This window comes from Somniosus microcephalus, chromosome 5 (genome assembly GCF_052327205.1).
Source record: "Somniosus microcephalus isolate GS21.2 chromosome 5, FLI_Smic_1.0, whole genome shotgun sequence".
Taxonomy (NCBI): domain Eukaryota; kingdom Metazoa; phylum Chordata; class Chondrichthyes; order Squaliformes; family Somniosidae; genus Somniosus; species Somniosus microcephalus.
In genome coordinates this window covers 85,934,155-85,961,096 of record NC_140991.1, presented here as the reverse complement: position 1 = coordinate 85,961,096, position 26,942 = coordinate 85,934,155, and the positions used below count along the sequence as shown (strand labels likewise).

The 26,942-nt window shown below is 45.5% G+C and overlaps 1 protein-coding gene across 1 annotated transcript; it reads right to left on the bottom strand.

The window, feature by feature from the left end:
* Positions 1–307: 307 nt before the first annotated feature.
* Positions 308–26,792, bottom strand: LOC147117175 (metalloreductase STEAP4-like). The gene is made up of 5 exons (XM_085987934.1): positions 26,554–26,792; positions 20,599–21,071; positions 19,881–20,408; positions 7,087–7,251; positions 308–2,304 (listed from the first exon to the last, which is right to left on the bottom strand). Exons 2-5 carry the CDS (start codon positions 21,067–21,069, stop codon positions 2,056–2,058), a joined length of 1,413 nt encoding a protein of 470 aa, XP_085844060.1. The 5' UTR covers positions 21,070–21,071; positions 26,554–26,792; the 3' UTR covers positions 308–2,055.
* Positions 26,793–26,942: the final 150 nt, after the last annotated feature.

Here is a 26,942-nt window from a genome sequence, read left to right as displayed (position 1 = left end):
TACTTATGGGGGCTACTGCGAATCCATTGAGAGGGAAACGGTCGTATGAAAACCCAATTTGTGATAGATGCCGACAAAACACGTCAGTACAATTGCTTCTCAAAGTTCTCCACCTCTGGGGTTTCACTTGCATCATGTCTGGGTCTGTTGTAGACTAATTGATAGAGTTTGAGTGCTATGATTAGTCAACAAATCCATTAGCATTGTATCATGCCACTACCAAAATGGTTGAAGGCGAAATAGATGGACCTTGCTCTTTCTTCATCTAGCAATACCTATGTTCCTATAAATAAATTTCAACGTTGAATTACGAGTGAGGAACTTTATTGTAAATATATAGTATATTGTATATAATGCAAAAATACATGTGTTCAATTAAGTATTACAGCAAGTTGATTATTACTTTAGTTGATCAATGTTCCCTGTATTTCACAGCGATGTGGGTAATGTTCACTGTAGACCTGCAGCAGCTTGCTACCTCTCAGTCCACACTATTAGTCGCACTGCACTGAGCTGCAGACGATGCCGGATTTTGACAGCAACAATGAAAAGCTCCCTGAAGAATCATCTATGCAACATGACCAGGAAAGAATCTGAATGATTTTTCACACCATTTTTGTATTTTGATGTTATGAATACCTTATACCTATCGGTGCACGATGTGTATTCACATAGTCATATCAATATTATATTTGATTGTGTATATTTTTAAAGACTGCATTGTATTGAATTTAAAGAAAATGATCTATCTCGATGATGCAGGCACTGCGACACTACTAAGCTCTCAACTGAAGCAGAATCTAATAGTAAAGCTCGATTTTCAAGAGACCCATTTATCAGGCGGGCGATGGGAAGGGGGCTGTGCTGGATTGAGCCCACCACCCATCTGATGATGTTTCCAGGAGGTCCAAGTTATTTTCATGGTTGGGATTCATTAAAACATTATTGGTGAGCTGTCCGTGCGTTTGCAGCGCTGACAGGCAGCTTGCTGATCAGGGATGGCGGGGAGTGGGGGTTGGCGGGGGGAAGGCATGGGAAGGATAGGCAACTCAGAACCTCCACCGCAGACCCAAACTGGGGGTTTTCATCTTAAAGAGGAGGTTCCAGGCAAAGTGTTGGGGGGTGGGTGCTGCGGAAGGTCTGGCAGCGAGCATGAAGATTCTTGTCGGTCCAGGAGGAGCCTTAAAACCACTCACCTTCAGCAATTTTGAAGCCAGTGGTTCTTTTAAGGACTTCTAGTTTGACCACTTTACGTGCAGGCCTACCTGCCGGGGCTCGTGCACCGTGGGTGCCAAGCGTTCTGGTATCAAGATGGCATTGGGGTCTTATGTACATTTGACAGAGCAAATAATTGTCTACAGTAAGCACTTGGGAGATCATTTTAACTTTTGCCGAAAGTATAAAACAGGCGAAAGCAGATTGGCTGCTCGTTAAACACCTCGCCCGATTCTCCTTTGCAATGACTTCAATGGCTGATCTGCTATCATTTTACACTGTCACCAAATGTTGAAATGACCCCCTTGGACACATTTCACCACAAGAAAGACATTGAGATATGCAAGTCACAGAATCACAGAATCACAGAAACCCCACAGTGCAGATCGAGGCCATTTCAGCCCATCGAGCCTGCACCGACACATATCCCACCCGATCCCTGTAACCCCTACACCAACACATATCCCACCCTATCCCTGTAACCCCACGTATTTAATCCCCCTAACACTAAGGGTCAATTTATCATAGCCAATCAACCTAACCCGCACATCTTTGGATGTGATCTAGAAAAATTTAGTAGCTATTTTGAGAACAATCAGTTTGACTTTTAAACTGCTTTAGGTTAAAACATTTGTGAAGGTTAATAGGCTCCTTTATTTACTTAGAGGCCTGAGAAACACATAGATACACATATCCAAATATTGTACACATCATTCATGCCATTATTGCAAGAGTTTTGGGGTATCAGGTTCCAGTGTCGAAAATTGCTGCAGCATTTTATTCAGAACAGACAAATAATATATTTGCAAAACAGGTATCATTCAGGTGGAATACTTTCTGTCAAATGTTTAGATTGCCTGAGCCTTTTTCTTTCCTTTCCCAACCCTGCCGGATTCTTGTTACCATTCTGTCTACACACGGAGTTATGAGAATCAGCTTTAGAACCAGCACAATGCAAGGGATCACCATGGACAGGATGTACCCTGGTGGAAACCCCCATCTAAACCATGTGGGCTTTAGAAATTTATTCCATCCAAGTACAGCAGTGTGAGCCGTGCACAGCAGCAATGTGACATGACCCAGCTTCGACTGGAAGAAAAAGGAGAAATATTTTAGGCAGAATTAATAATTCATATTTCTGGCATAACATCACATTAAGATCATTCAAGTACATGTTTCTCATTAAAAGCAAGCGCGAATAACTTTAACCATAGCAGGTGCTTTGCAGCGAAAGAAAATTCCATTGACCAAATGCTGCTTCTTAAATCACAATCAGATGATGCAGTCTAATATAAACTGAAAATATTTACCTGCAAAGACATTCAGTATAAATAAGTTTTCCAGATTGTGGAGTTCAGGAGTTGACTTCAGGGGATCAATTCCCGGGCCGGAACGCGACCCAGTGAGCAGCCGGCCCATCCGAGAGTGACAGCGGGGAGGCACAGCCACTTTTAATGGCCGGGCTTCATTAGCACACCGCTGGCCAAATTCCCAACCAAAATGGCCTGGAAGTCAGCAGGAGACGGCTGCCCAGCTGTTAAAATTGGGCGGCAGGAGGCCCTCGCTGAGGACCAGAGAGAACGTTGAACAAATATTTTGTATCAGTCTTTACAGTAGAGGACACTAAAAATATCCCAACACTGGACAAACAGGGGGCTATAGCGGGGGAGGAGCGAAACACGATTAAAATCACTAAGGAGATGGTACTCGGTAAGATAAAGGGACTTAAGGCGGATAAATCCCCTGGACCTGATGGCTCACATCCTAGGGTCTTGAGAGAAGTAGCGGTAGGGATTGCGGCTGCATTGGTGGTAATTTTCCAAAACTCCCTGGATTCAGGAAAGGTCCCAGCAGATTGGAAAACTGCTAATGTAACGCCCTTATTTAAAAAGGGAGGTAGACAAAAGGCTGGAAACTATAGACCAGTTAGCCTAACATCTGTGGTTCGTAAAATTTTGGAGTCCATTATTAAGGAAGCAGTAACAGGACATTTGGATAAGCATAATTTAATCGGACAGAGTCAGCATGGTTTTATGAAGGGGAAGTCATGTTTGACAAATTTGATCGAATTCTTTGAGGACGTAACAAACAGGGTGGATAAAGGGGAACCAGTGGATGTAGTGTATTTGGACTTCCAAAAGGCATTTGACAAGGTGCCACACAAAAGATTACTGATCAAGATAAAAAAATCACGGGATTGGGGGTAATATACTGGCATGGGTGGAAGATTGGCTATCTAACAGAAAACAGAGAGTTGGGATAAATGGTTCATTCTCGGGTTGGCAATCAGTAACTAGTGGTGTTCCGCAGGGGTCAGTGCTGGGACCCCAACTCTTTACAATCTATATTAACGATTTGGAGGAGGGGACCGAGTGCAACATGTCCAAGTTTGCCGATGATACAAAGATGGGAGGGAAAGCAGTGAATGAGGAGGACATAAAAAACCTGCAAAAGGACATAGACAGGCTAAGTGAGTGGGCAGAAATTTGGCAGATGCAATATAATGTTGGAAAGTGTGAGGTTATGCACTTTGGCAGAAAAAATCAAAGAGCAAGTTATTATCTAAATGGAGAGAAACTGCAAAGTGCTACAGTACAAAGGGATCTGGGGGTCCTGGTGCATGAAACACAAAAAGTTAGTATGCAGGTACAGCAGGTGATCAGGAAGGCCAATGGAATCTTGGCTTTTATTGCAAGGGGGAGGGAGTATAAAAGCAGTTATACAGGGTACTGGTGAGGCCACACCTGGAATACTGCGTACAGTTTTGTTTTCCATATTTAAGAAAAGATATACTTGCTCTCGAGGCAGTTCAGAGAAGGTTCACTCGGTTGATTCCGGAGATGAGGGGGTTGACTTATGAGGAAAGGTTGAGTAGGTTGGGCCTCTACTCATTGGAATTCAGAAGAATGAGAGGCGATCTTATCGAAACATATAAGATTGTGAGGGGGCTTGATCGGGTGGATGCGGGGAGGATGTTTCCACTGATGGGTGAGACTAGAACTAGGGGGCATAATCTTAGAATAAGGGGCTGCCCTTTCAAAACTGAGATGAGGAGAAACTTCTTCACTCAGAGGGTAGTAAATCTATGGAATTTGCTACCTCAGAGAGCTGTGGAAGCTACGACATTAAATAAATTTAAAACGGAGATAGACAGTTTCCTAGCTGATAAGGGAATTAGGGGTTATGGGGAGTGGGCAGGGAAGTGGACGTGAGTCTAGGTTCGGATCAGCCATGATCCTATTGAATGGCGGAGCAGGCCCGAGGGGCCATATGGCCTACTCCTGCTCCTACTTCTTATGTTCTTATGTTCTTAGAATGGTCTCCGGCACAAAGACAAGTCTTCAGGAGGGGGTAGTGGGGGTGTTGGGGGGGGGGGGTGGTGGGATGGTGGGGGTGGTGGTCCTGCAGGGATCATGGTCGGGGGAGAGGTTCCCTTTTGGGGCCCGGAGGAGCACTCCTCCACTCTCTATTGTACACTATTATTGTCAGTGCTTCTCTGAAATTCTCTCTCTTGTTCCTTCTAACGTCCAAATATGCCATCTTTTATGCTTTCCTTATTCCTTGCATCCTCACTATGTTGAAATCAAGACTCAGTGCTCTGTCCCCTGGTCTGACCCATTCCTACCCAAGTCCTCAAAATTATGGACCTCTTTACATCTCAGCTTCCCTTCATAGAAACATAGAAACATAGAAACATAGAAGATAGGAGCAGGAGTAGGCCATTCGGCCCTTCGAACCTGCTCCGCCATTCAATGAGATCATGGCTGATCATCCAAATTCAGTACCCTGTCCCTGCCTTCTCCCCATATCCCTTGAGCCCTTTAGCCTTAAGAAATATATCCAACTCCTTCTTGAATATATTTAATGAACTGGCCTCCACCGCCCTCTGTGGCAGAGAATTCCACAGATTCACCACTCTCTGGGTGAAGAAATTCCTCCTCATTTCAGTCCTAAATGGCTTACCCCTTATCCTTAGACTATGACCCCTGGTTCTGGACTCCCCAGCCATCATAAACATCCTTCCTGCATCTAGTCTGTCCAAGCCTGACAGAATTTTATAGGTTTCGATGAGATCCCCTCTCAATCTTCTAAACTCCAGTGAGTATAAGCCCAATCGACACAATCTCTCCTCATATGTCATTCCTGCCATCCCAGGTATCAGTCTGGTGAATCTTCGCTGTACTCCTTCCATGGCAAGAACGTCCTTCCTCAGGTAAGGCGACCAAAACTGCACACAATACTCAAGGTGCGGTCTCACCAAGGCCCTGTACAGCTGTAGCAAGACATCCTTGTTCCTGTACTCGAACCCTCTTGCTACGAAGGCCAACATACCATTTGCCTTCTTACCGCTTGCTGCACCTGCATGCTTACCTTCAGCGACTGGTGCACAAGAACACCCAGGTCTCTTTGCACTTCCCCTTCTCCCAATCTATTGCCATTCAAATAATAATCTGCCTTCCTGTTTTTGCCACCAAAGTGGATAACCTCACATTTATCCACATTATAGTGCATTTGCCATGTTTCTGCCCAATCACCCAATCTGTCCAAATCGTACTGGTGTTTCTCGACATCCTCCTCACAGCTTACCCTCCCACCCAGCTTTGTGTCGTCTGCAAATTTGGAGATATTACATCCAATTCCCTCGTCCAGATCATTAATATATATTGTGAACAGCTGGGGTCCTAGGACCGATCCTTGCGGTACCCCACTAGTCACTGCCTGCCACTCGAAAAACGACCCGTTTATTCCAACTCTCTGCCTTCTGTCCGCCAACCAGTTCTCTATCCAAGTCAATACCTTGCCCCCAATCCCATGTGCCTTAATTTTGCACGCTAATCTCTTATGTGGGACCTTATCGAAAGCCTTCTGAAAGTCCAAATACACCACATCCACTGGTTCTCCCTTATCTATTTTACCAGTTACATCCTCAAAAAATTCCAGTAGATTAGTCAAGCATGATTTACCTTTTGTAAATCCATGCTGACTTTGTCCGATCCTGTCACTGCTTACCAACTGCTCTGCTATTACATCTTTTATAATAGATTCTAGCATTTTCCCCACTACCGATGTCAGGCTTACCGGTCTATAATTCCCCGCTTTTTCTCTACCACCTTTTTTGAATAGTGGGGTAACATTAGCTGCCCTCCAATCCATGGGTACTGTTCCAGAGTCTATCGAGTTCTGGAAGATGACCAGCAATGCATCTACTATTTCTAGGGCCACTTCCTTAAGCACCCTGGGATGTAGATTATCAGGCCCTGGGGATTTATCGGCCTTCAGTCCCATCAATGTTCCTAACACCATTTCCCTACAAATTCCTTCTACACTATACAGCCTTTCAGAGCAAAACCTGGCAACACTGAATCAGTAGATCCTGATGTACCCTGTCTTCTCTCCTACTTCTTCAACCATGATGGTGTCCTGCATTATGCCCCTTGGACATAAGAACATAGGAACAGGAGTACGCCATTCATCCTCTCCACTTTGTTCTGCCATTCAGTTAGATCATGGCAGATATGTACCTCAACTCTGTTTACCCATCCTTGATCCATAATCCCTTGATACCCCTGCCTAACAAAAGTCTGCCTATTTCAGTCTTGAAAACTTCAATTGAACCAGCACCCACAGCTTTTTAGGGGTGAGAATTCCAAATTTCACCTTGCTTTCTCAATTTGAAAAATACATATGAAAAATGGAAGCTCATTTCATATCGATGGCCAATGTAAGTCATTCCTGGTCATTAGTTAATAAGCCTGGATGTATTGACACATATGTACTGCTTCCTATTTATGTTCCAGTTTATCTGACTAACTATTATATAACAAAGATATATGGTAATGAATAAACCTCTATAAATGACTAATGAAGTACCTGAACAAATCTGAATTCTCTCCAGTTCATTGTATTGCTGACAGATGGAAGGGAAGTTATTCCGAGCAAACAGAAGACAGAAAAGCCCAAGATTCCAAGTGCGTAAAACAGATCAGAACGCCAGATCCAGATCATCTCCACCTCTGAGGTTGTGTTCTTTTTCACCTGGGTTGAAAACAAGAAATAAACTGCATGATGGTACAAAAATGTGTGTTATCTATCTACACACGGCAGCTTGACAGTTTGACACGTCACTCACAGAGAGAAACAATCCCACTTCAAACAGGCTGGGGTTTTAAACCGCCTTGTTGGATCAAAATCTTGGACTATTTGCGATGATTAAAATCACAATCCTGAAGGTAACATTGCTGTAAAAACAAAAGAATACAGGAGTGAACAAAGGCCATTCACTTCATTCAACTCACTCTTTCATTCATACCCAATTACAGGACCAAATCTGGCCATTTTTCATACTTATAGCCACACTCACATTGTGCTGCTCTTTGCTGAATCAGAATGAATTGATCCAATTTCTTGTGGACACTTCAAAGGAGCCAGTAACCACTGAATGAAATAAAGCCAATGTCCGTGAAATTCGTAGGTTTGGTGCTGGCCGTTAAGGCTGGTTTTGCTGAAAAAATGGCGGCTGAGTCAATTCCGCCTGCTTCCAGCGGTTCCCTCAATGCCCGCCATTTTTTCAATTCAATTCAATTCAATTCAATTCAATTTTATTTGTCATATATGCAGCAGACGTGTGTACTGCACAATGAAATGTTGATTTTTATGAGTCCTCCCAACATTGGAATAAATTTTGGGGAGGTCGGTAGTGCTGTTGTTGCCTGCGCCCACTCCAGATATTTAGATGAGGCAGATCGTGATGTCAATGAGTGTGCAATGTTGATTTGACGCCGATCTGCCATTTTCGACTTCGCTGTTCCATTTAACGCCCTCCTAATCACGACCAGCTGACCATGCGTTCAGCAGCAGGAAGGACCCCCAAGCAGTGCTATTTAAAGGGATCATCAACAACTTGCAGCTGACTTGCTTTTTGATCTCTACTGGCTCTGTGTAAGTTTCTGCAACTGTTTGGAGTTTTCTAAAGTCATTTAAAGTTGTTCAGGTGAAAGGGAGTGGTGCTGCAAGTGGAGAATGCCTTGCTTCTCATTTAAAGGGTTCTGCTCACACCACTTGCTTACAGTCATGGGGGCTCTCCTTGCAGGCCCTCAATTTTTTCGCCACCGGATCCTTCCAGTCTGGAGCAGGAGACATAGCTAACATCTCCAAGTTCACCATCCATCACTGCATCCGGGAGGTCAAAGAGGCTCTCTACTCCAGGAGAAGGGACTTCATTGTATTCTCTCTGAACAGAGTGAAGCAGGGCAAGCATACATGTGGCTTTGCCAGGATAGCAGGCTTCCCCATGGTGCAGGGCGGCATCAACTGCACATATGTGGCTTTGCGGGCACTGGCATACTAATCCTGAGATGTTCCGTAACCACAAAGGCTACCACTCACTTAATGTGCAGTTGTTGGGCAGCCACATCCAGCGCATCATGATAGTGAATGCCCGATATCCTGGCAGCAGTCATGATGCCTTCATCATGTGCCAGTTCGGTGTGCCAGCAATCTTCCAGTCACCACGTCAAACTCAAGGGTGGCTGTTTGGAGACAAGGGCTATCTGCTCTGCACCCGGCTGCTGACTCCCCTCCGCAACCCCACCACTCATGGGCTACACTCATATAATGAGAGCCATGCTGCCATGAGGAACGTCATCGAGCAGACCATCAGGTTGCTCAAGCAACGGTTCCACTGCCTTGACCCATTTTGTGGCAGTCTGTTGCATGCTCCACAACTTGGCCATCATGAATCACAGAATCACAGAATCACAGAAACCCCACAGTGCAGATAGAGGCCATTTCGGCCCATCGAGCCTGCACCGACACATATCCCACCCGATCCCCGTAACCCCTACACCAACACATATCCCACCCTATCCCCGTAACCCCACGTATTTAATCCCCCTAACACTAAGGGTCAATTTATCACAGCCAATCAACCTAACCCGCACATCTTTGGACTGTGGGAGGAAACCGGAGCACCCGGAGGAAACCCACCACCACCATGGGTTCCGGGACTACCTCAGGAGGAGGAGATGATGGAAGAGGAAGAGGAAGAGGAGGAAGAGGAAGGGGAGGAGGTGGAAGGGAGGAGGCAAGCAGCACATCCCTGTTCCGGACGGTCTGTCCGTTAGCGCCTCATCAGACTTCGGTTCCAGTGAATAAAACCCCAGATCCCTGTTGCTGACCACTTCCCCATCTCACCATCCCTCTGTCATGGAACATCACAGCGTCTTCCTGGGCACGAAGCTGAAATGAGAGCCACCACAAAACACACATTCCAAACATAATTTATAAATTTATCAAATTCAAATTAAAAGAACAAAGTCAACTAATCACTCTTGTGCATTCCCTTTGTGTCTGTCTTTTCTGTGCCTTTACCCACTCTAGGGGCTAAAAATTCGGTGGCGCCCCATTTGGGGTGCCAAGCTTGCCTGGGCGCCGGAAGTCCCGCCCCGGAAGGAGCCGGGGGCGCCAGTGGGATATTCAGTTTGAGCACCCCAAACGGAAGCGGGGCGCTGCTCGAGGCGCCCCGTGTCCCTCTTGGGGCGCTGAAGCTGAATATCACAGCGCAACGTGCCGCAGCGCCACACACTGCGGCACGGCGTGCTGCGGTACTGCAGGCCTTCCTCCCCTTCTTAAAGGGGAGGGGCCTGCACCAGCGTGATCTCCGATCGCGAGTGACGGCAAAAGAGCCCGGCACCGAGGAGACGTGCCGGGCTCTTGGGACACAGCCGGCACTGCCTGGGGGGGGGGGGGATCAGGAGGCCGGGCCAGCGAAAAAAATGGCCGCCCCGCACCTCCCCTTTAATTAGCGCCACTACCGCCACAGGTAGGCTCCCCTGAACCGGTCGCGAATTGCGACCGGCGCTACAAGGGGGGCGCGACCCAATATCGCGTTCGGGGCAGTAGTGGGGCACTGGCGGAGTGGGAGTAGGAATGCTGTCATCCTGAGAGCGGACAGCAGGTTCTTGCTCCACAGAAACACTGCCACTCCAATGGGGCAGCACCTCAGCATTCCTAGCCATCTGTTGGAGCACAGATTGCTGGACTGCTGTGACACCCTGCAAGCCCCTTTGCACACTCGTAAACCCAGTCACAATGGTAGCAGTCTGAGCTTACGTGGCAGCAAGATGAAACTGCAGGAGAGCAGTATTTGCTTCCACTGCAGCACTCAGACATTGGGTCGCTTCTCCCTGTGCTGCAATGGAAGCTGTGAGATTGCCCATCACACCCAACATCATGTTTGGGTCCACATGTTCTCTCATGGCGTTGCACATCATTTCCATCCTGGAAATCATGGGCTCCAAGCTCTGCGCAAAGCCCCGTGCAATGTGGGAGCCGGACTCCTCCAGGCTACTTGACATTGACAAGAGGCTCTCTGGTAGGCTTACCATTTCAGCAAGAATTTCTGTGTGCATGCCCATCACCCTTCTTCTGAAGGCCACCCCATTGAGGTCATCATCTGAGTCCTGTGCAGCAGAACTCGTGCGCGAACTCGCCCTCCAGGCAGCTGGCAGCTGAGCTACCCTTTCCCCCTGGTCTGGCTGCAACCCACTCATGCCCAGTGATTCACCACGTGCAGATCCCGCCTCTATACTACCCTCTAAAGTACATGCAGTGACATTTTCTGAGCTGATGTCTGCGAGAGCCAGATGCAGTGCTGCAGAACTTCAGGGACAGGCTGGGTTGCTGGCAGTTCTTGGGTATCTGAAAGAAGAAATGCACAAATGTCAGGTTGTGGTGAGGGGTGAGGGAAAGCAAGATATTCATGCATACACCATCAGCATCTTGTAAGTGAGAAGAGATTGTGGGATGAGGGGGGGGTGGAATGTGAGAAGAAGGATTAGGTATGAGCATACCGTCATCATCAGCAATTCTTTCAACTTACTCGTAGCCACGGACTCTGTCACTGCCGCTCCAATTATTGCGAGCACTGCTTCCTCCAGTTCCGTGAGGTTCTCAGTTGTGACTTGTCCTCCACCCATTTGCTGGTGCTCCCAACAGTTGTGTACCACCTTGGCCTGCAAGAGAAAGGGAAGTGTGTCAGTGAGTATGGTGCAATGTGTTTGGGTGATGTGCCTGCCATGGTTGAATAGCTGGCAGTGTGTGCAAGATATGAGATGTGGGTGTGCGTGTTGCAGCAGTGGTAAGTGTGTGAGGGTGAAGTGAAGCTATGATTCTGAGGCATGAGTGGTGATTGCTAGAGATTGTTGGTAGGTGAGTGATGGAGGTGTGGTGCATTGAGCAGTGTGTGAGGATTGTGGTGCAGATGGTGGGATATGGCATTTGAAGATGCATTCACTCACCTTGGCAACTTGTGTGAGGTCATTAAACTTTTTGCAGCACTGGATCCAGGTCCTGGGAAGAACACTCGTCGCAGGGACGGCTTGAGCAATCCCCTGCCAGATCTTTCTTGTGTTCAGCCTTGAAGGCCTCCTGCGGGTGGAGAAGCTCACGGAATCTTTGGACCCCCAGGACAAAGGCCTCCAGCACCGCATCAGAAAATCTTCTAGTCCTTTCCCTCGGCTGTTGGGCCATGGCTTCATTCAGACTGACAATTAAGTGCTTCTGCAACAAAGCACCTCCCCTTTAAATAGTGCAGAAAGCCTAGGCCAAACTTTATTGGCCAGCGGATTGCATCCAATACTGGCCCCCTGCTGAGCGCTAAACCAATCAGCAGCGTGTTTAGTGCTGAGATCAGCGCTGCAATCATGTAAATGAGCAGGCAGCACAAATTTTGCGTGCTGTCTGCACCACTTTGAATGGGCGCAGGCAAATAGTGCTGGGCGATGCCCCCGCACGTTTTCGGGCCATACGCAATTTCTAGGCCAATATTTATTCGTTCTAAACTGAGTTTGCATCCTCCATTAAAAGCTACTGGTTGGATCCTCTCAATCTCAATGCAGAGCACTAATGAAGTGTAAGATGCTCAGTATGTGGGGTAGATGCTCAGTATGTGGGGTTGCTAGCGGCAGGCAGAAAGGCAGGGGGCGCCACTCAATATCCAGTCCGGGGCACTGCATGCTCGACTGGCGTCACGCTCTGCAGGCGCAGGAGATCGTGGCGGTAGTGTTTAGCGTCACCGCAAAATGTCTGGTCAATTTCACGAGCGACACAAACATCGCCGGCCCCGGGCGCTAGTTGCTTTGCGCCCCATTAGCGCCCTCGGCACTAACGGGAGGTGCAAAGCAACCGAATTTTTCCCCCAAGGTGTTTGCATCCTATTGATAGCCGACATTAGCACACATGGGAAGTGAAAGTGGTCTTGGGCAGTAGCGCAAAATGAAAAATAAAATCAGACTAGGTGTAAGACATGCTGACGGTTCATTATCGCGCATTTTCCGTTACTGTCCAAGACCGATTTCACCATCATGATGTTCTGGAAGTGAGGTGCAACATAAGAAACAAAATTCAAATCTGAAGGCTCTTGAAGTGAAAATGTTTTATATCTAGTGCTACCTTTGGTTGAAGAGCACAAGTCAGTCAGCCATTTTCTGCATTAATCTAAGACAGCATTTAAGTTGGAGTGTGTTACAAGGCAGTGATATATCAAGGGAGTTCAACTCAAAGCTCGTACAGTTCACAAGATCACAAGATACACCCCCCACCCCAGTTCAGCCTTAGAAAAGGCTTCTAGATTTTCTGATTTATCCAGTGATGTGTTACTAGCAGAGTACCCCAACAGTGACAGACAGGAACACCGTACTGCTATCGTTGCCCGGGAGCTCAGACGTTTTGACATTGGCATCGCCGCCCTTAGTGAGACCCAGCGGGCAGGGGAAGGCCAGCCCAAGGAGCAAGGCGGTGGCTACACCTTCTTCTGGAAAGGCAAACCTGAAGAAGAACGCCGCCTCCATGGGGTAGGCTTCGCCATAAAAAATGAACTAGTTGGGCATCTCAGAGGCTCTCCTAGCAGTATAAACGAGCGCCTCATGACTCTTCAGCTCACCCTAGCCTGGAACCAGTGCGCTACAGTCATCAGTGCGTACGCCCCAACACTGGAAGCCACAGACGAGACCAAAGAGAAATTCTACTCCAGCCTCGAACAATCCCTGTCCCGAGTCCCAACGGGCGACAAGCTGATCCTCTTTGACGACTTTAATGCCAGAGTTGGAAAGGACACAGACCTCTGGGGAGGTGTGATCGGCAGAGAGGGGGTAGGGAAAGCCAACCCCAACGGTACCCTCCTCCTGTCAAAATGCTTAGAACATGGCCTTGTCATAACCAACACCTTGTTCCATCAGAGAGACACGTACAAGGCTTCATGGCAGCACCCTCGCTCCAAGCACTGGCATCTGCTGAACTACATCATCGTCTGAGCGAGGGACCGCAAGGACGTCCGCATCACTCACGCCATGACAGGAGCTGATGACTGCTGGACAGACCACTGCCTAATCCGCTCTGTCATCTCCATCAATGTAGCCCCAAAACAGCGGCGGCAACAGAAACAATGCCGCAGGAAAATCAACGCTGTAGCACTCAAAGACCCCACTAAGAAAGCTCTATTCTTCCTGCGCCTCACAACCAACCTGATGACTCCCAGTGATTCAGAGACAGAGTGTCCACGGCGCCTGGTCTGCACTCAAGGCTTCCATAATCAGCACCTGTGAAGAGACGCTCGGTCACTTGACCAGAAAACACCAAGACTGGTTCAATGAGAACGACTAGGAGATCCAGGAGCTAATAAGCCGCAACCGCAAGGCATTCCTGATCTGGAAACAGCAACACAACTCGAGAGCAAGAAAGCAGCTCTACAGATGCCTGAAGGCTGAGGTTCAAAAAAAACTCGCGACCTAAAGAACAGGTGGTGGGTGGAGAAAGCGCAGGAGATCCAGCAGCTAGCCGACAAACATGACGTGTGTGGATTCTTTAGCGCAGTCAAGACCACCTACGGCCCAAGCACCCAAGGTACTACCCCACTGTGGGCCAAGTACGGAAAGGTACTCATCAAGGACAGAGAGGCAGTCAGTGCCCGCTGGAAGGAGAACTTCGAAGATCTCCTTAACTGAGACTCTGTCTTCGACGCGAGTGTCCTCAACTCCATCCCGCAGCATGCTACCCGCCACCATCTCAGCACAACCCCAGCCTGGCATGAGGTTGAAAAGGCCATCCAACAACTGTAGAAGAACAAGGCCTCAGGAGCAGATGGAATCCCCACCGAGGCACTAAAGCATGGCAGAGAAGCACTATTGGTGCGAATTCATGAACTCATTTCTCTTATCTGGAAGGAGGAGAGCATGCCAGGGGATCTCAGAGACGTCGTAATTGTGACCATCTTCAAGAAAGGTGACAAGTCCAATTGTGGTAATTACAGAGGAGTTTCCCTGCTGTCTGCCACAGGGAAAGTCATCGCAAGAATCCTCCTCAATCTCCTTCTCCCAGTGGCCGAAGAGCTCCTCCCAGAGTCGCAATGCGGATTCCGCCCACCATGGGGCACAATGGACATGATCTTCACCGCGTGTCAATTACAAGAGAAATGCAGGGAACAGCACCAACCACTGTACATGGCCTTCTTTGATCTCACAAAGGCCTTCGACACTGTCAACCATGAGGGATTATGGAGTGTCCTCCTCAAATTCGGCTGCCCTCAAAAGTTTGTCACCATCCTCCACCTGCTTCACGACGACATGCAAGCTGTGATCCTGACCAACGGTTCCACCACAGACTCAATTCAAGCAAGGCTGTGTCATCGCACCAACGCTCTTCTCAATCTTCATTGCTGCAATGCTCTATCTCACCCTCAGTAAGCTCCCCACTAGAGTGGAGCTAATTTACAGAACAAACGGGAAACTGTTCAACCTCCGTCACCTCCAGTCCAGACCCAAGGTCGTCCCATCATCTGTCGTCAAATTACAATATGCAGACGACGCTTGCATCTGCGCTCACTCGGAGGTCGAACTCCAAACCATCGTCAACACCTTCACCGAAGCGTACCAGAGCATGGGCTTTACACTAAACATCCGTAAGACAAAGGTCCTCTACCAACCTGGCCCCACCACACAGTACTGCCCCCCGATTATCAAAATCCACGACAAGGCCTTGGACAACGTGGACCACTTTCTATACCTCGGGAGCCTACTGTCAACAAGGGCAGATGTCGATGACGAAGTCCAACACTGCCTTCAGTGTGCCAGTGCAGCCTTCAGTCGCCTGAGGAAGAGAGTGTTTGAAGACCAGGACCTCAAACCCGGCACTAAGCTCATGGTCTACAGAGCAGCAATGATACCAGCCCTGCTGTATGCCTCAGAGACATGGACCATGCACAGCAGGCACCTCAAAGCACTGGAGAGGTACCACCAACGCTGCCTCTGCAAGATCCTGCAAATCCATTGGCAGGATAGGTACACCAACGCCAGTGTTCTCGCTCAGGCCAACATCCCGAGCATCGAAGCTTTGACCACACTCGATCAGCTCCGATGGGGCCACACCATCCGCATGCCCGATATGAGACTCCCAAAACAAGTGCTCTACTCGGAGCTCCAACACAGCAAGAGAGCCCCAAGTGGGCAGAGGAAACACTTCAAGGACACCCTCAAAGCCTCCTTGAAAAAGTGCAACACCCTCACTGACACCTGGGAATCCCTGGCCCAAGACCGCACAAAGTGAAGGAGAAGCATCTGGGAAGGCGCCGAACACCTCGAGTCTCTTCGCTGGGAGCAAGCGGAAGCCAAACGCAAACAGCGCAAGGAGCGCACGTCAACCCAAGCACCCCACCCACCTGCCCCTTCAACCACCGTCTGCCCCATCTGTGACAGAGACTGTAGGTCCCGCATTGGACTCATCAGTCACCTGAGAACTCATTTTTAATGTGGAAGCAAGTCATCCTCGGTTCCGAGGGACTGCCTAAGAAGGGCTAGAAGGGACATATAAAATGATGGTGTAAACATTATGAAGCGAGATTGCTGACGCAGTCAGTCCATCTTTTACCACCACAAGATCGTCTACAGATTGCAGAAAGAGACTAAAATGACCTTGCAAGGTTTGCTAAGATAAATGAAAGTGCTATTCCCCATGCACAGTCTGTAGCAGTTATATAGGCATGAGCCTCCCCCTGACCTGTCATTCCCTCTTATTGTCATTTACTGGGTGAAGAGAAAGCTGCACTATTCACATACTGTACCAGGTTAACACTATACCACTGTCTGAACTCACATTGCCTGCAATGAGGGGGTTACCTGGAAAGAGAGGTGTTTAAAGGGAGCCAGCATCTGTAAGCATTCTAATCATGGGATGGTTGTAGATACTTGGGTGAAAAGAAGTGTGAGTGGCAATCAGATTCCTCTAACACTGTGTTCTCTATTTGCAAAGGAAAAGGTGGCACCTAACCAATGCCAAAGAACTGTAACTGGTGAAGGAACACCAATCTTGCACAAGAAGGAATCTTTACAGCTCATCGGCAGACTGTAGGAGATGGAGCAGTAGGACATGAAGTGCCAAATTGAGTCGCTAACGGAAGGACAAGGGGGATCACAGGTCATTTCAGCTTTATTGGATTGTGAAAGTATACAAATGCCCATCCTGTCAACCACTGTTTCTTCAAAACGTTATGGCCTAGAAATTTAGTTGTTTGCGCCAGCCGCTAGCGCCTTAGGAGGAGGAGATGTGGGGCGCTAGGCGGCTAGCGGCCGGGCGCAGCGCGATCTGCGCCTCTCCCCAACTTCAGTGAAGATTTAGCGGCGACGCAAAGCCTTTGCGCGCGCTCAGCTGCGCGCGCAGATCCTGACGTCATTTCATCGTGCAACGCCCTTTGTGCGCCCCAAACCGGAAATTCAGTATGGCGTTTACTTTTTCCATATCTGGCTCTATTCCTTTACCAGATAGATGATCTCCTAGGAAAGTGACTTCCTGGACGCCAAACTGACACTTGGCTTTGTTGAGCTTCAGTCCATTCCGGCGTATGCTCTGTAGCACTTTAGTCAGTCTCTCATTGTGTTCTTTCAGTGTGGAGCCCCAGATGATGATGTCATCAACATAGACCCAAACTCCTTCCAGACCTTCAATTATGTGTTCCATCGCTCTATGAAAGATTTCAGATGCAGATATTATCCCGAAAGGCATTCTGAGGAAACAATACCTGCCAAATGGTGTGTTGAAGGTACAGTATTTGGTGCTCTCTTCATCCAGTTTTAGTTGCCAAAATCCTTGTGAGGCATCGAGCTTTGTAAAGTATCTGGCACCTGACATTTCACTGGTGATTTCTTCTCGCTTGGGAATCTGGTAGTGTTCACGTTTTATGTTTGCATTTAAGTCCTTTGGATCCATGCATATTCTTAGATCATTGTTCTTTTTCTTTACACATACCATGGAGTTAACCCAGTCTGTTGGGTCTTCGACTTTCCTGATGACTCCTAGTCTGGTCATTCTGTTCAGTTCATTCTTGAGCCGGTCACGCAGGGGTGCTGGAACTCTTCGTGGAGCATGTACCACTGGCTGAGCATCCTCCTTTAGCTGGATCTTATAAATGAATGGTAGAACTCCAAATCCTTTGAACACATCCTGGAAATTATTCACTACAGAATCCACCGAGTCATCTGGTCTGCTATGGCACAGTTTATACGGTAGACTCTCTTGACCAGTTCTAAGTCCTCACAAGCTTTGTCACCCAGTAGTGAATCAAGTCCTTCAGCCACAACAGAAAACATGAGATGATACACTTTGTCTTTGACTGTCACTTTAAGTCTGCATACACCTAAGCTATCTATTTTCTGTCCATTATAGTCCTTCAGTAGTACTGACTTTTTCTGTATTTTGGGCTTTTCTTTCATATTGTTAATGTCACTCATACTGATTAAGTTTGCTTTTGCCCCAGTGTCTAGTTTCAATGTAACTAATGCTCCATTTACCTGCAGTGGGATCATCCATTTGTCCTCTTTTACTACATTAACTTTATGTTCAGCATTGTTAATTCCTGAGGGCTGCACATTTTCTGTATCCTTTTTGATATTGTCACATGACACCATTCCTACAAAACATGTCTCACTTAAATCAGTGTCCTCAATTACATTAACTCATTGCCCTTTCTTAGTTTTTACTTTTGAAAAGCATTTTTTGGCAAAGTGATTCTTTCCATGACATTTTGTGCACATTTTTCCAAATGCTGGACATTGTTTTAACTGGTGTTTGTAACCACAGCATTTACAATTAAAAATTCCTTCCTCCGATTGCTTTTCACTTCTGTTCTGCCCATGTTTCTTCCCCTTGTAGGACACAGCACCGACAGCAGCACTTAATGCAATCGCATCATCATTGATTTCACTGAAAGTCTTGGCATGCTTTTGAGCTAGCTCGCTAGCTTGACATATTTTCACAGCAATTTCCAATGTTAGTTCGGTTTCTCTCAACAGACGTTCCCTGACTTTTTTTATCATGAATACCAAACACAATCTGGTCACGAATCAAGGATGCTTTCAGCTCAGAGAAATTACATGTCTGTGCTTTCAGTTTCAGATCAGTCAAAAGGCTATCAAAAGTCTCATTTTGCTGCTGTGTCTGAGAACGGAAGATGTACCTCTCATAGGTTTCATTCTTTTTGGGAGAACAATGTGTATCAAACTTCTTTAGCACATCGTCTAATTTTTCTCTGCTCTCCTCTGGATTAAATACAAATGTATTAAATACCTCTATCGCCTGTGGGCCTGCAACCGTGAGCAGCAACGCTATTTTCCTTGTGTCTGGCTTCGTACCGTACCCGATGGCAGCAATGTAGAGTTCGAATTGTTGTTTAAAAGTCTGCCAATTGTAGTCGACATTTCCTGTGAGTTTCAAACGCTCTGGTGGCTTCAAATTCTCCATGTCGCGTTGCACAATATTCAGCAGATCTTACCAATCCTGGTACCATGTTATTTTCATTAATAACTAGTCGTTTTTATTAAGAACAGCTAGCTTTTGCTAGACACTTTATTGAGCACATGTGGACTAGGTACAGTATCTGTAGAGGCCTCCACCTTGAATGCTGCCTTGTGGGTAGCCTAGTGCATCGTGGGTAGCCCACTCTTATATACATACAGCACCACCTAGTGTACCATTCCAGAATGACAGGTTACTGATCATTATAGAATCTACTTATTTGAGAATATAAACAAAAAAGTAATCATGCAGCTACAGATACAATGAATGCCACCATCTTCATAGGACACATTTTATGTTCTCGGTTACTTAAGAAATGTAAGGGGATTATGGAAATATGTAGGTTGGAGAAACTGGATGGAGGAAATGCGCGGACTGAAGGAGCTTGTTTATCAGAGCTGCTGCTTAACCCTTGCAGATGTCACCACGCTATCACGGGAGTTGCGGGGGGGGGGAGAAAGGAATGACTGTAAATTAACAAAAAATAAAGAAAGTAATAGAATGTAATGCTTTAATAAATCATAATTCTTGTCATTAAGTATTTATCCTAAAATCCTGTCCCCCTGGTTATTTCCTCTTTTGTAGTCTTTCCAAACTACAGTATCTTTTGACCAAGAGATCTGCAGAGGATCTACTTCTAAGCCTCCTCTGATTTTTTTCTCTATCCTAGTAGGGGGTTATTGGCCTTCATGTGGTACCTCCCCACAGCAGCTTGGGCGACATGGAACCCGCACCGCAGTGCAACACATTCAGGCTCAGACTACTGCACTACCCCGATAGAATGATATTAAAACAGAAATACAATAAAATACAGGAACAAGCCTTACCTTTGATATGATATTCCGAGTTAGTTTCAAATAATTTGTGTATCTAAGTGGTATGACCAATGAGTAAAAAACATGAAGGAAGCCATAGGCAAATGCTACAAGTCCGAGCTGCTTTCGAACCAACATCCACCTGTCAAGCCAGTCAGGGAATCTTTTGTACTTTGTCCCTCTGTAGAGTTGGAGGAACGCAGCAATCACACCTGGCAGGTAAACCAAGCCAAGCAGAATGAGAGAGACAATCGGAAAAACTGTATTGGGTATGGAAATCATCATCCGATAGGTATCATCAACATTCTTTTTTACATAGGGATAGATTACTTTAATCACCACACAGTACAAGAAGAAGAATACTGTGAGACCAGCCGATATAATGAGGGGTAGTCTCCACATTGGGAAGAGCTGGAGAGGGTAATTCTCCAGTTCTTCAGCTGCTAGAAGGGATCCCTGGTCTAAAGGAGTGAGGCCAATACTCCTGGCAACATCCATCACCAGTTGTTTGGATTGATAGTCATCACCACAGACAAAGACCTGAAACACGGAACGAAAATTTTTATTATTATTGGTGAAAATATTGAAGCTGCAATTCAATATATTCAGCACAACCTAATTAATATTGCTTTTAAAATATAGTTAGTTGATCAATGTAGAAAATAGTTTTAGTTGATTCTTGCTAACATCACTTTCTTCACATAATAAGTAGACATGTATGTGATCTTACCTGACTGCTGGCATCCAGACTGCCTGACTGCAGGGCCCAGGCTGAAACTGTGTTAAATCCCTTCACCACATTGGCTTTGGGAACCAGCTGAGCCAGATACTGTGCATTGGACTCAGGGTATTGGTTCATTCTGAGGTTGTTGCTCACATCCACCAGCACTTTTCCATCTAGCAAATCGGACAGAGTCGGGAGAAAATCATAGTTTTCCCTGTGAACTGCCAAGAAAATGATCTTGGATTTTTTCAGGGCTTCCGCGTGGCTAAACACTTGCGCTCCACTTGGCAGCAGGGTAGAGTTCTTTGGGTCTCGGCTACCAAATACCACCGGGTAACCTGACTTGAGCAGCCTCATACCCAAGCATCTGCCAAAGTCCCCAGTGCCAAAAATGCAAATCGAATCCCACTTATGGTCCAACCTTTTTCTGCTGCTGGTCTGACGAAGTGGGATCATGACTGACGAATTGTTGTCCATCTCTGAAAAACAATGTTCTCTCTGGTCAGTCAACTCTGACAAATTAAAGCATGCCAAATATCAATTGTACTGACATTTATGTTGCTCTATTTGACATCTTTCTTCCTAGTGTAAAATCTTCTTAAGCTTTTTTTTCCATATAATTATAATTAAAACATTTTTTTTTAGTATGGACAGGATGTGTCACACCAGTCATGTCAGTAATAGCACCACTGCACATCTCTGTTTTTATCATAATATATCATTGTGAGGGAATATGCCATATTTCAGAAAGATACACCATAATATGAACAGAATTCTGATATTTATTAATATATGATATACTGGGTTTAAAATTCTGGAAAGCCTTGGAGACACAAGCTGTAAACAGAAAACAGGCTTCTGAGATGGGATGGTTTGATAACAAAGTTGTAAAAACCAAACAAGCTTTGAAATGGGAATTAGTTAAATATACTAAAACAATGACCCTATTGAAATGGCAGTTTGGCGATTCCAGAGGGTCTGGAGTTTGGGAATAACACAATGGAAGACTCAGTTTAAGGTGTTATAAGCTAACACGTTGAACAGAAACACAAATATTAAAAAACCGTGTGCCTTTGAAAAGATGACAGCGAGTAAAAGGAACACCTGCTGGTCAAATAGTTTTTATGTTAAGCTTGGAAGACAGGAAATACGATTAAATATGCAATCAATTGAGATAGCTATAAAACAAGTAAACACTCAGTCAAAGTGTCTTTAATATATACACAGTAAATATGATACCAACAAGAACACTTTGAAGATATGACTTCAATAGATACACCAAGCAATTACATTGGGCTGGATTTTCATTGAGGAGGTGGGTAGGAGGCGGGACTACAACTTTTGGGGTTGTAGTCCCGCCTCCATCAAGTTCTAGCCAACCCATGCGATTTAGACTTGATTGACCTTGTTGAGCCCACCCAGCGGGCTTAGCAGGCCAATTAAGGGCCACATGGCAACAGGTGATGTCACAGATTGAAATTTCATCTGTCAAGACCTTTTGACAGATGAAATATCAGCGTTTCACAGCTGTTTGAAGCTGTCAAACACTGACAATCTGTACTCCAGGTTAATTCCTTCCTCTCAGGATGATTTAGCGATCTCCCCGGAACAGAAAGCAGAGGCTGCAGATTTTGACAGATCGCGGCCATTCTGATTTCTGTGTCGGTGAGATGAGGGACTCCCGAGACCTGAAGGAAGGAAGGCTGTAAAGGTAAATAAAGGTTAGTAGAACTTCTTTAAACACTTTACGCAGACCAAGCACACTTACCTCTGCACTCATGCATCCATCACTCACCTGAACACCGGACATCTTGACCCCTCCAAGGCCTTCAGCCCGACGGCCCATCTCGCTAACTTGGCATGGTTTGGAGCCATCGGGAATCCCACATTTCAACAATGAAAATAGGGATTAGGCTAAAAACTGCCTGTTAACTACCTGTTAACAGGCAGTTAATTGGCACTAATCCCCTTCCCGCCTCGGGGAGGCGGGTCCCAGTGCAGGGCAGGTACCTGCCTCCTTTGAAACCTTTGAGGTGGGTTGGGTGCGGGATGGGGTTGGGACCCCCGATTTTGGGATTTTAAACCCCCACACCTCCAATCCCGACTCCATGGCACAATGAAAATCCAACCCATTTTGTTTGTATTGAACTTGGAGCAGTAAGGAGACTCAACGTCTGCTAAAACCAGTAAAGCCAATATTAAGAACTAAATGGAAAATCTTCGATAAGAATGGCATCAAACAGAAACCATTGCTGTCATATTGTTTTTATGATAGTTTTTGGAACACCTAAAGGTAGAGACATAATTATGCATGCAATAGTTGAATTGACAATAAGATCAGAAAGCATTCAAAAGAGAGAACGAATAAGACAATTAGCTGACATCTGCAGAGAGCATCAAAGAATAAACCACTGCAAAAAGGGTATAAAAATAAGAGCTTTTCAAACAGAAAGTCAGAACTCGCTGAACGGGCCAAGCGTTTCTCAACTTTACAGGAGCCATCTGTAAGTTTTTAACTTTGAGTCTCGGATAATCAAAGTAATTGATTTTGGTGGATAATCTGGATTTAGAAATAAGTAAGAAATGTAGAAATGTGACGAAGTAAAGATTTGAGAATAAGGATCTCTGAGAAATAAGAAATGTAAGCTATTTGTATTTTGAATTGTTAATGTTGCGACTGATTCAACAGCTGTTAACTGAAAGTCGGCTCTTAAATAAAACTATATATTTTTAGAATTGTCTTAAAGAGTATTTCTGTATAAACTTGTGAACCCAATTTCTGTACACTCTTTTGTAAGGAGTTGCAGAATTCTGGGGGTTATTCTGGACCCTCATAATATCCGAAGGTTACAGTCTAGTTAAACTTATTAAAAGTGCTATTTGGAGGACGTTAACATCTTCAGTCGTTCCTTTCCTTTAGGGAGAGATAGCCTGAACCTTTAGACCTATTTAAGCATCTTATAGAATTCGGCTATCTCTAACTTAATTTGAAGGTGAACGTCTGGGGAATACGCCTGATCTGGGGAAGCCCGAGACAGGGCTAGGACTTGTAATTATCCCTTCATCATGATGTCTTTCATGTTTACCAGGCTGATGATGCACCCTTAATAATCCAGGAGCCCCAAATCTTCACTGAGTCTGGGGCTTACTGGTGGAGGAACCTTGTGGGTGAAGGCAGATGTGGGTCAGATCCAGTAATACCAGGTCTTCAACCCAAAGTTAAGTATCTGGATGTTTTTTCTGGGTTTTGGGACTGGGTGGTATTTCCATCCACTGATGTCACTAAAAGAGACAGACTGGCGGGATTGCATTATCACTGTAATTCCCATTGCAATTCCACCTCCTTTTCCCGAACATATTGAATACTTGCAGGATACTGATGTCCAGCACAATGATGTAACGTAAATTGGGTCTGCAGAAGTGATCAAGGCTGTGGTGATGGCCGCATTTATGCTGCTCCACTATACTGGACCACTCCAGCAAGTAAATGTCTGTCCAAGTGAAATCAGCCCTCTGAAAAGAGGAGCCGATTTTATCAGCTGTCTTAAGCCATTCTGCCAGCTTTGCCCATAAGTAGCTAGCAAGTGCTACAAAGAATCATAGAATCATAGAAATTTACGGCACAGAAGGAGCTAATTTGGCCCATTGTGTCTGTTCCGGCCGAAAAAGAGCTATCCAGCCTAATCCCACTTTCCAGCTCTTGGTCCATAGCCTTGTAGGTTACGGCACTTCAAGTGTATATCCAATTACCTTTTGAATGTGATGAGGGTTTCTGCCTCTACCACCCTTTCAGGCAGTGAGTTCCAGACCCCCACCACCCTCTGGATGAAAAGGTTCTCCTCAACTCCCCTCTAATCATTCTACCAATTACTTTAAATCTATGCCCCCTGGTTATTGATCACACTGCTTAAGTAAATAGATCCTTCCTATCCACTCTATCTCGGCTCTTCATAATTTTATACACCTTAATTAAGTCTCCTCTCAGCCTTCTCTGATCATTGGAAAACAACCCCAGCCTATCCTATCTTTCCTCACAGCTAAAATTCTCCAGTCCTGGCAACATCCTTGTAAATCTCCTCTGTACCCTCTCTAGATACAGTTCAAGCATAATCTCCCTGCTCTTATATTCTATGCCTCGGCCAAGAAAGGAAAGTATCTCGTATGCCTTCTTAACCACCTATCTATCTGCCCTGCTACATTCAGGGATCTGTGGACATGCACTCCAAGGTCCCTCTGTTCCTCTACACTTCTCAGTATCCTACCATTTATTGTGTATTGCCTTGCCTTGTTAACCCTCCCCAAATGCATTACCTCACACTTCTCCGGACTGAATTCCATTTGCCACTTATCTGCCCACTTGACCAGTCCATTGATATCTTCCTGCAATCTACAGCTTTCTTCCTCACTATCAACCACATGGCCAATTTTTGTATCATCTGCAAACTTCTTAATCATGTCCCCTACATTGAAGTCTAAATCAGTGATATATACCACAAAAAGCAAGGTACCTAGTACTGAGTCCTGCGGAACCCCACTGGAAACAGCCTTCTATTCACAAAAACATCTAGTGACCATTATCCTTTCCTTCCTGCCACTGAGCCAATTTTGGATCCAATTTGCCATTTCCCTTGGATCCCATGGGCTTTTACTTTTCTGACCAGTCTGCCATGTGGGACCTTGCCAAAAGCCTTGCTAAAATCCATGTAGGCTACATCAACTGCACTACCCTCATTGACCCTCCTTGTTAGCCCCTCAAAAAATTCAATCAAGTTAGTCAGACACGACCTTCCCATAACAAATCCATGCTGACTGTCGTTGATTAATTTGTGCCTTTCTAAATGACGCATAATACTGTCGCTCAGAAATTTTCCCCCATAATTTGCCCACCACCAAGGTTAGGCTAAGTGGCATGTAATTACTCGGTCTATCCCTCTCTCCGTTTTTAAACAACGGTACAATGTTAGCAGTCCTCTAGTCCTTCTGCACCACACCTGCAGCCAGAGAGGATTGGAAAATGATGGTCAGAGCCACCACTATTTCCCCTCTTGTTTCTCTTAACAGTCTGGGATACATTTTGTCTGAGCCTGGCGATTTAACTACTTTCAAAGATGCTAAACCTCTTAATACTTCCTCTCTCACTATGTTTATCCAGTCTGCTTCCGATCCAGCAGGTGACAAGATACATAAATACTGGCACTGGCACCTGATTGTATTTTGGAAATAGCCTGCCCCAGAAACCCTGGAGGGGTCAGGTCTGCCTCTCATAGGGCAAATCCCGCACTGTCATAGTTACGTCGGTGGAACAAGATGGTGAATTTTTATCAACCCAGTGTACACTAAATGTATGCAATCATTTTTTTCATTTTAAAGAAAGATTCAAATGGTTCAATAAATATTTTAAAAGAGAATTGCTGTCATATGAAGAAAACCAAATCAAAGAGGAGTCACACTCAAAAGGAGCGTGGATCAGAGATAGGGCTACAGCACAATAGCACTGATTCTCCAACTTCTGTCTCATCGAGTGCTAGGAGCTAGAGAATGGTGAATTCATCTGCATAACATAGTAGAAATGTTAAAAATCTGTAACAAAAATAGAAAACTTTTGAAATGGACAGGAGATTGAAAGAAAAAGAATGAGTCAAAATGTCATGAAAAAAACAAGTATGTTATCTGTGTGTCCCAGTAATGTTATAGCCTGTACTGAACTTAAAGTTGCTTCTATTTCAGTGATGCTGTAAGTGAAAAATGAGAACACAGAGAAAAATCTGTAATGTAGAGGAAAATGATGGTCTTATTTTGTCCATTTTATGAAGTTACTTGTGAATCAAACACTTGCTTTCCGAATAGCAATTCCAGCTGGTAAAATACAAAGTTTATAAACTTTAAAAAAAGAAATTGTTGGCATGTTCAATTAATTGTATAACAAGCTCTGAAAATATGAAATATATTAAATGTTCTTACCTTCTTTATCCTGGCTGCCTGGACTGGAAAATGAGGATAGTTAAGATAAAGCGTAAACAGATTTTACTTGAGCTGATATGTGGATACGGCCTGCTGGTGTTAATCTTTCAAACTGACCCTCATATTTAAAGACTACAATCCAGCCTCTGAGGTCAGTGTGCTTTTTGCTCCACCACTTTGTATTTCTGCCAGAGCTAGAACCTGCCAACAAACTCTGGCCACGTGTGATTTCTGTTTGAGCATGTACGTCCTCAGGAAATTATCATATCCCTCAGACCAAAACTTGCCACATGGATGTTCAGAAATGAATGTTAAAAATTTGGCTAAATGGTTCCTCTGTGAAATTAAAGCTGTTCTAAAACTTAGCTTTTGCAGTACAACAGCGACAA